The 10462-nt window shown below is 47.4% G+C and overlaps 1 protein-coding gene across 1 annotated transcript in view; it reads right to left on the minus strand.

Moving 5' to 3' along the window:
- Positions 1–10207, minus strand: part of RCC1L (RCC1 like) — a 54852-nt gene extending 44645 nt beyond the window's left edge. The window contains exons 1-5 of the mRNA XM_075334233.1: positions 10107–10207; positions 6048–6344; positions 4100–4229; positions 2022–2150; positions 258–324 (exon numbers count right to left, since the gene is read on the minus strand). Coding sequence (XP_075190348.1) covers positions 258–324; positions 2022–2150; positions 4100–4229; positions 6048–6344; positions 10107–10109 — 626 coding nt within the window. The 5' untranslated portion in view covers positions 10110–10207. The remainder of the gene's footprint in view (positions 1–257; positions 325–2021; positions 2151–4099; positions 4230–6047; positions 6345–10106) is intronic.
- Positions 10208–10462: the final 255 nt, after the last annotated feature.

The raw sequence follows: 10462 nt of genomic DNA on the forward strand, positions 1-10462 counted from the left end.
CCAAAGGACTGCAAAGCTGGAATTGCTGCAAAGGAGAATTCTGTGACAAATCAAAGTTTGAAGGAGAAAATTATTATTTTAAGTAAAAATCATTATTTCTAACCTCGTCAATGTCTGGACTATATTTTCTATTCATTATGCAACTCATTTAATGAATAAAAGTATGTTTTTTCATGGAAAAGACAAAATTGTCTGGGTGAGCCCAAACTTTTGAACTGTAGTGTATGTAAAAGGTTTAGGCTTTCAACATTTCTTACCTGTAAATCTCCCCTTCCACAATTCGTCTTGCGCACTGTCCATATGAATTATTCCCAATGCTGAAAACTGATACAGCAATGCATATTAAAGGCTGGTTTATGGACTTTGTATAATTCAGCCCTGTAATATCATGTGGGGTTATTCTAGCGTGGAGCTCATCAGGTTGTATTCATGCAATGTACACCATTTATTCATCACTGTGATATGTGCAATTTTCTCTTGTAGATTAGATTCAGACATAGTAAACTTCATGCAGCCATATTTATCTATATGTATACCATAGGAGTAATCTGTTACAGCAGTGTAATCACAGCTGATCACTTTTTTATTATTTATTACAGAAGTAGTGAAATTGGTGATCAGATTAGAAAATTGATCAGGTCATGTTGATTTCCAAAAGGCTTGTAGAGACAAATTATTTCTATAAGGCTATGTGCGCACACTGCAGAATTATTTCTCCAGCGGAAAAAACGCACCAAAAACGCATGCTCTTTTACCGCGGTTTGGTGCGTTTTTACCGCGTTTTTGCCTGCCGTATTGTCCCTGCGGGTTTTTTAAGGGAAAAACGCAGAAAAAAAAAGTGACATGCTACTTCTTTTTGCTGCAGAAATTCTGCAGCAAAACCTGTAAGGAAAAAAACGCAACGTGCGCACAGCATTTTAGATTTCTCATAGACTTTGCTGGGGAAGGTCTGCATGAAGCTTATGAACAAAAAAACGCACCAATTCTGCAGCAAAAACCGCAGTGTGCGCACAGGGCCTAAATCATTTTTTGATCATGCCCACAACCAGTCTAGAGTAATAACCAAAAACTAAAGAAAGAAGGTTTGCAGCCCAAGCCAATGCTACTAATCAGGTATACAATCTGTTGGCAAAATTTACTTCTAGCATTTAAAGGTGCTATCCAGGAATAAATTATTTTTTTGCCATGAGCCAAAAAACCCAACAGACAGATAGTTGGCAACTACCTGCCTTATCTATTCAGTTCTGGCTCCTAGCGATCACTGACCGCTCCTGCTGGCGATTCAGCTGCTTCACATCACCAGAGCAGCTGTTTTTCTACCGGGCTCCTCTGTCAATAGGGCGTGACTGCCGATGTCATGCTACCTGACAGCAGACTTCCTGCAGTTCGGCAGTGGGGAACCAACTGTTGACCAGCATGACATCAGCAGTCACGCCTCGTCAACACAGCAGAGCGGAAGAGAAGGAGCTGCTCTGTAGACATGACGCCAGCAGAAGCAGTAGAAGGTCTGGCAGGATTTGTCTGTGACGGCAGAGATCTGGGCAGGTGGGTTGAAGGTTAGCAACCACCAGCCTATTAGTTTTTAGGGCCATAGTAAAACATTTATAGAGTCCTGGATAACCCCTTTAACTTTTTGGCTTGTCCCTCCTTGACAACAATGAAAGTTATTACTGCTGCTCTTTAAAAATATAAAAGAAAGCTGATGACTATAATTGCTTAATTGCGTTGACCTCTCACATGAGCTAAGCGCTAGGTGGTCTCTAATACATCTATGGTAAAAAGCAAGCTAAGGTAGGCAATACTTTTAATATTAGGCTGGTCGCACGTCTGACATTCCCTCTCTGGATATAGGCTGGAATGGCAGCGGGCTCTCCTGGCGTGAACTCTACAGTCTCATAGGCTTATAAGAGGTTGGTGAGTTTGGGACAAGAATCCTGCGGCCGGTCCGGACCTCATGAATGCTGGATATGTGAAACCAGCTTTACACAATCAAAGCTTCTGGATGTTGAGACTTTAATTACCTCCTTCATTATCTGTCAGAATAAGGGAGTGTGCTCTGCCACAAGACACTTGCAAAACCCGTGTAGCCTGTGGCTTGTCCAGCGGTAAGGGGACTGGTGATGGCTCCAGAATGTATTCATAACCTTTAGCTTTAAAGAATAAAACATCATTAAACAAGGTGACATAATGGAGAAAAGGATGAGGCATATACTGTAAATCCACAACTCAGCCTTCTTCACACAGGCACATGCAAAAACACAATGAAGTTATCAGGGCTGTGGAGTCGGAGTCGGAGTCGTGGAGTCGGAGTCGGAGCTCATTTTGGTGGAGTCGGAGTCGGAGTCGGTATAAAATGCACCGACTCCGACTCCTAAAATATATAATAAATTGGGGACAGGAGTGCAATGCAGAATGTGCTGAATATTTTACTAAATAATAACATTTAGTATAATGCTTATATTTAAGTGAAAAATGTATTGTAGTACAATGTGAACATCAGACATTTAATTGTTTTTATGATACAATAATCAAGATATTTGGATAGAACATAAAATATTTATTGGAATACAACTTTAGAACACAAAAAACTAATAAATTGTAAATATGTAATATATATATATATATATATATATATATATATATATATATATATATATATATATACACACAGTGTATATACACACACAAGATATATATGTAATCTACTGTATATTACATAGTGTATTACATATTTACAATTTATTACAGTTTTTTGTGTTCTAAAGTTGTATTCCAATAAATATATTTTATGTTCTATCCAAATATCTTGATTATCGTATCATAAAAATTATTAAATGTCTGATGTTCACATACACATATTCATGTACTACAATAAATTTTTCACCTAACTAAGCAATATATGTAGGAGTCGGAGTCGGAGCCGGAGTCGGAGTCGGAGTCGGAGTCGGTGCAAGAGAATTTGAGGAGTCGGAGTCGGAGTCGAAGGTTTGGCTTACCGACTCCACAGCCCTGGAAGTTATTACAAAAAAGAGAACATCCCTCCTTGTGGACAGTATTAACAAAGTGTAAGGAGACTTGTAGGCCATGCAATGCTCCTCTGGGAAATGAAATACGTGAACAGACTCTTCAGAGAGGAGGAGGATAGGAACTCTACTGGATGTAGCAAACTTAAAAATCAATATCGACCCTTTAAAGGGCCCTGCCACTTGACTTAGGATAAAACACAAAACAAAGTATTCCATTCGCACTGAACATCTCAGCTTAATGTGTAGAACCCACTGCTGAGGTCTTATTAAGGAGGATCCTTACCAATTTCATATAAACAACCTATTCTATGGATAAGTCATCAATATCAAATGACCAAAGAGCCCAATAAATGCCAGATTAACTACATAATGTAAAGATGTGCCGATTCTCCCCTAAGACCACAATGCAAAAAGAAGCAACAACATTCTGGCCCATTTTCTTTGCCAACAGTCTAAATCAAGTCATAGCTGGTATTTTTGGACTATATTGATAATCCGCAATCCCAATTTCAACAAAAGGGTTTTCGAGTTTGTTTTAAAACAAATCTGACTTACCTCACCCTCTTCTGGTCCAGCGCTGAGCTTCCACTACCAATGTCTGTTACTGTCTGCAGCGCTGACGTCGCGTCAACAGTGCAGCAGCCAGTGTGCTCAGCAGCTCATGCCATAGATTGGGGGCGGAGCCGCTGGGATAACTGATTGGCTGCTACACTTGCAACGGGACGTCAGCGCTGCAGACAATCATAAACACCCGCAGTAGCAATGAAGACTCAGCATTGGACCCGAGGAGGGAGAGTTAAGCACAGTTTGACTATTTTGTTATCTTAAAGCAGGGAAAATGCAGCTTTCTGAAACCAGAAAACCCCTTTAAGTCATCACTCATCTTAATATATTAGGAGACAGGTATTCCTGGCAGCTATGAGATATATTTATGTGACATTTACCACAAATAAAACAAGCAAATAGGAAAAATTCAGCTTGTGCTTTATTTTTTCCTAGCATGTCCAGGCACTATATTACTGCGCTGCACAGTGTGAATGATGGTCTAGTGACTGAATGCTGGAAATGCTTACTGCGGTCCCGTCGGCTTCTATGGAATCCTACTTGTGAATCCTTATTTAGTCCCATTCCCCACACTTTAGTGACATCGGTCGTCTTGGATGATAACAATGTAAAGCCGTAACCACAGGCCACCGATGAGATCTGAAGAATGATACAAAAATATATCTGTACATCGGAAGCGGAGAAAACCTTCTGCATCACAACACAGGGCCTCCTTATAAAACAGAAATTATTTCACCTCCCAAGGCTTGGATCATTTTGTTTTAATAGTTTCATTAACAGTTTCATCATATTATATATTTTGTAAGTGATAAATACCAAAGATGTATATAGAACATTGAGTACAGGGTTTCCATCTGCCCCATAGAGACGAATAGCAGCCACAAACTGCTGATGATCCCTTTCTTAAGAAAGGAAAAATAAAATGCATATTGCAAAACAAAAAAACATATAATGAAAAACAATTAAAACAGCCAAAATGTTACATGAACATCCCCCGACATGACCATACTAATTACATCAACCCTGAGGAAGCCACACTGTTGGTAGCGAAACGTGTGGGGTTCCTCTTTTCCTCCATATTTTTTACTGCGTACATGGATTTTGTTATTCATGTTGCATTATTGAGCAAGCACTACCATGCTCGGGTGCTCAGTACTGGTAACGACTAGTGAGGAGTGAGCACTACCATGCTCGGGTGCTCAGTACTGGTAACGACTAGTGAGGAGTGAGCACTACCATGCTCGGGTGCTCAGTACTGGTAACGACTAGTGAGGAGTGAGCACTACCATGCTCGGGTGCTCAGTACTGGTAACGAGTAGTGATGAGTGAGCACTACCATCCTAGTGTGCTCAGTACTGGTAACGACTAGTGAGGAGTGAGCACTACCATGCTCGGGTGCTCAGTACTGGTAACGAGTAGTGATGAGTGAGCACTACCATGCTCGGGTGCTCAGTACTGGTAACGACTAGTGAGGAGTGAGCACTACCATGCTCGGGTGCTCAGTACTGGTAACGAGTAGTGATGAGTGAGCACTACCATCCTAGTGTGCTCAGTACAGGTAACGACTAGTGAGGAGCGAGCACTACCATGCTTGGGTGCTCAGTACTGGTACTAACTAATGAAGAGCGGGCACTACCATGCTCGGGAGTTCAGTACTAGTAACAACTATAACAACTAGTGAAAAGCGAGCACTACCATCCTTGGGTGCTCGGCACTCGTAACAACTAGTGATGAGTGAGCACGACCATGCTCGGACGCTCGATACTTGTAACAAGCATTTAGATGCTCAGATAGCCTGGAGCTGCATAACGAGTATAATGGAAGACAATGGCATTTTTCCAGAAAATCTTCCAGAAAAATGTTTGCGTTCCCCATTGACTTCCATTATACTCTGTATATGGCTCAAGCCGATCCAAGCATCTAATTGCTTGTTACAAGTACGAAGCATCAAAGGATGGTAGTGCTTGCTTATCACTAGTCGTTACGAGTACCGACCATGGTAGTGCTTGCTCATCACTAGTTGTTACGAGTACCGAGCATGGTAGTGCTTGCTCATCACTAGTCGTTACGAGTACCGAGCATGGTAGTGCTTGCTCATCACTAGTCGTTACGAGTACCGAGCATGGTAGTGCTTTCTTATCACTAGTCGTTACGAGTACCGAGCACCCGAGCATGGTAGTGCTCGCTCATCACTAGCAAATACGAGTACTAAGCATGGTAGTGCTTGCTCATCACTAGTCGTTACGAGTACCGAGCATCCGAGCATGGTAGTGCTCGCTTATCACTTGTTGTTACGAGAATCGGACACCCGGGCATGGTAGTGCTCTCTCATCACTAACCGTCACGAGTACCGAGCATCCAATCATGGTACTGCTCGCTTATCACTTGTTGTTACGAGTACCGGTCACCCGAGCATGGTAGTGCTCGCTCATCATTAGTTTTGAAGGAACACCTTACCTTTTCATCCACATCGAGCCTATAGGGAGTTAGTTGGTATTGTTTAGGCTTTTTCCTTCCTGTATCCGGCTTTACAAAGCTTGGGATTCCCAATGCTCCGGTGTACGAAAATCCCCATACAAAAACCCGGTCCTTTCTTCTAAGTTTGTGCCCAACGTACTGAAAGGTCGGAAGGTCATCTCCTTGTCTGCTTCTCCCGGCAGCTGTTGCCAAGTGGCGCACGGATATGAACTTTGGCTTTAAGATGTTCAGGCCGAAAAGTAATGATGAAGGACGCATTCTGCCATACAACTGGAGCTAGAAACACAAGCAGAATTAATGATCTTCAAGCACAGTACCATTCTATAACTCCGTTCTATCACAATGAGTAAAGCCACATCGTTACAGAGGACGTGCACTGAGCGTGGTCGCTCCCAAGTATATGTGCGTCCCTCTTCACTTCCAATATTTCCTCCTCACCTGCCAAGAACTAACTTTTATTTTTCGGTACAGTTGGATCCGGTCTTGTCATTCTGCAGCACAAGCTGTACTTTTATTAGGGATTTATTTTGGGATCCATACAACTAATATTTCTTATTCTTTTATTTTTTTTTTGTGGAACCAAAGTGACTAAAAAGAAACCGATTCCTCTGTGTCAATTTTTGTTTCCATTTTAAACATCAATCTTTGGGATAAATATTAAATTTATTAGTTTGTATAGTTATGCAGGAGACAATTATAAATATGCTATTTTTATTTACTTTTTGGTAAAATTGAAACTTTGATATTTTACTTTTTAATACATTTTTTATTGGTTTCTCTAAGAAACTTGAACAGTACACTAAAATACTATAATATCGCAGTACATTGTAAATTAGACCACACTATCATATTACAGGCTTGGCCTCCAAGACGCAAATACACTGCAGACATGGCTCCCCAACAGGCCCCTTCCGGGCCCTCCCCAACAGGCCCCTTCCGGGCCCTCCCCAACAGGCCCCTTCCGGGCCCTCCCCAACAGGCCCCTTCCGGGCCCTCCCCAACAGGCCCCCGCCGGGCCCTCCCCAACAGGCCCCGCCGGGCCCTCCCCAACAGGCCCCGCCGGGCCCTCCCCAACAGGCCCCGCCGGGCCCTCCCCAACAGGCCCCGCCGGGCCCTCCCCAACAGGCCCCGCCGGGCCCTCCCCAACAGGCCCCGCCGGGCCCTCCCCAACAGGCCCCTCCGGGCCCTCCCCAACAGGCCCCGCCGGGCCCTCCCCAACAGGCCCCGCCGGGCCCTCCCCAACAGGCCCCGCCGGGCCCTCCCCAACAGGCCCCGCCGGGCCCTCCCCAACAGGCCACGCCGGGCCCTCCCCAACAGGCCCCGCCGGGCCCTCCCCAACAGGCCCCGCCGGGCCCTCCCCAACAGGCCCCGCCGGGCCCTCCCCAACAGGCCACGCCGGGCCCTCCCCAACAGGCCCCGCCGGGCCCTCCCCAACAGGCCCCGCCGGGCCCTCCCCAACAGGCCCCGCCGGGCCCTCCCCAACAGGCCCCTCCGGGCCCTCCCCAACAGGCCCCTCCGGGCTCTCCCCAACAGGCCACGCCGGGCCCTCCCCAACAGGCCACGCCGGGCCCTCCCCAACAGGCCCCGCCGGGCCCTCCCCAACAGGCCCCTTCGGCCTCTCCCCAACAGGCCCCTCCGGGCTCTCCACAACAGGCCCCTCCGGGCTCTCCACAACAGGCCCCTCCGGGCTCTCCACAACAGGCCCCTCCGGGCTCTCCACAACAGGCCCCTCCGGGCTCTCCACAACAGGCCCTCCAGCAGACATGACAATATCACTGGCACTCTGCAATCATGTGGCAATGAGAGTTGGTTAGGGTGACCTTTCCATCCTCTTTAATGCCTCTATTGTGATGAACAGTGGCATCTAGGAGGTTGTGATCAGAGCTAGCTCTGTGGGACTGCTGTTAGGGGCAACCGCCAGCTACATCACACAGCCAGCATGTACACTGTAGGGGAGGGCGTAGCTCCTGAGCCTACGCCATACATTCAGTGCACACATCCACAGTACATGTATGGCAAAGGAATACCCTGGTGAAATGGGCACTAGCCCAGGATGGTGGTGTTACCCCGATTGTCTAAATGGTGGGCAGTATGACTTTTCTTGAGATGGTCTTCTCTTCTCTTCGCACGGTCAGACATCAGTCGCAGGGACACTCGCATGACACTCGGCTCTGCTGTACTGCCAGTGTGAGCTAAGTGTCATGCGAGGGGATCGCAGTAATCCCCGTGTGGCCCCAGCCTTACATTTACATTCATTGTTGCATGCATTCCTCAATTCTTATTAGCAGAGTATATACACAGGAGATATGCACAGATATGGCTGTGTAGACTCTTCTCACACTCGGGTTAGTTCTTTCTATTGTCAGATTATCACTAGTGATGAGCGAGAACTAGAATGCTTGGCTGCTCGGTACTAGTAACAAGCAGATGATGCTCATATGGGCGTGAATTGATGACCCAGTGTAATAGAAGTCAATGGAGAAATTAAGTATTTTTCCCAGAAGATCCTTCCAAAAAGATGATTAAGTTCTCCATTGATTCCCATTATACGCGGCACTCGAGTTGAGCCCGTTGAGCGTCCAACTGCTGGTTACCAGCACCGAGCACAAGAGCATGGTAGAGCTCGCTCATCACTAATTCTAACCAATCTATCAAGGATCCTATAAAACCAGTGGCTTCAGCCGGAACAAGCCCTATGTAAGAGGGTAGTATATGTGGCGCCCTGGACAAGCCAGGGGCCACAGGTAACAACACACACACACCCCCACCCCCAGCAGTTCACAGCAGACATCCCCAGTGAGACCTGATTTCTTCCCTCGGGTTCAGACAGACACACCAGGTGGGCGGAGTCAGGAGATGGGCACACCCACCAAGGAGTCTAGCTGGCCTGAGGCAAAAACCAGCTCAGACAAGTCCAGGCAGAGGAAGAGAGAGGAGGTCTGCAGAGAGGCAGACTGGGGCCTAGGTTGGAGCCTAGGTCCCTCGTGTAGCCAGTGAGGCAGACGGTAGTGGCCGTCTGTGGGAGCCGGGAAGACAGTCTTGGTGGAACCGTAGGTAGCCGGGACAGGGTAGTGGCCCGTCCGGTACCGAACCGGGGAGCCAGCTGGAAACCGGAGCACAGGAGGAGTGTACACGAAGGTGAAGGAAAGGACTTACACTACCAACCTGGGGTCAGGGGAAAAACACCGCAGCCGTCTGTTTGACCAGAGACTCCGTGTAAATTACTGGCTGAGTGAGTACCACCGTGCTGTGCGGCACAGCGCTGCCCCCGCACCTCACCAGGCCCCGTAACCCGCCTGCCATCCCTAACCCTCACCGGGCCCCGGGACAACCAACCTCCCTACCCACGGAGGGGAGAAACAACATCCAAGCTGCTCCCTGTCATCGCTCCCGGGATCCCCATCCAGAGCAGCAGTGGTGTCACAACCTCACCACAACCGTGGGTGGCATCACGGACAATATCCCCAAATCACCCCCTTTCACTCACGGGCGAGGAGCGCCGCTCGAGTCCCCGGGATCCGGCCCACCGCTCAAGCCACCACCGAGCAGCAGCAGCAGCCGGACCCGAGCAGTGGGTGAGCGCAGCGTCCCCTCCTCCGCCCGCAACATATACCTAGTCCTGGCTGATGTGCCCTGTATTTGTGTGCCAGCTCCAGACACCCACCCTCCACAATGTCAGCCGCAGCGACCAGACCCTCGTGTACTGTTACAGCAGGACCTATAGAAACAGTTATAGAAGCCACAACATGGCAAGCACTGCAGTACTGGGCACACATGCCAATGTCACACTGCTCCACCACTATGGATCCAGCAATATTGCTCATCCTACCACTAACTGGACGATTAACCCTAAAATATCCTGGCAATCGCAATAAACCTGTAATTAAATATCACTGCCACTGAGAATCGTCAGAAGGGACCTGCGATCAGTGTTCAGGACGGTCACTGGCCATAAGCTGCAGGTTGTCCATCCGCTGCCTCTAGCGTCCATGTAGTCACACATGTGGACGGAAGCGGCCATGCTGTTCTGTCACTCACCATCAGGTCACACAGTCACAGCCATCCTGCTACACACGCTGCACGATCACTACACCAGACACCGGCATGGGCGCAGCCATATTGCTGACCTCCCGAGAAAACTACAAATCCCGGCATGCACCTGGCCCAAGTCCGGAGGCGTGTCAGATGAGGCATGTCATGGAAGCTGCAGATAGCTGACTCCGCCCCCGACAGCGTGTTTGTGGCGGTGCTGAGCCGCAATTCCCGGACCGTACCACTTCATAGCTAAGGGGACACTTCTTCATTATTTGCATGAATATACCATTACTCTTTCTGTTACAGGTGGTCAATGAAATGAATAACTCAGTGTGATATTTCATCAGGGTCATAAGATT

Source organism: Anomaloglossus baeobatrachus, chromosome 2 (genome assembly GCF_048569485.1).
Source record: "Anomaloglossus baeobatrachus isolate aAnoBae1 chromosome 2, aAnoBae1.hap1, whole genome shotgun sequence".
Taxonomy (NCBI): Eukaryota; Metazoa; Chordata; class Amphibia; order Anura; family Aromobatidae; genus Anomaloglossus; species Anomaloglossus baeobatrachus.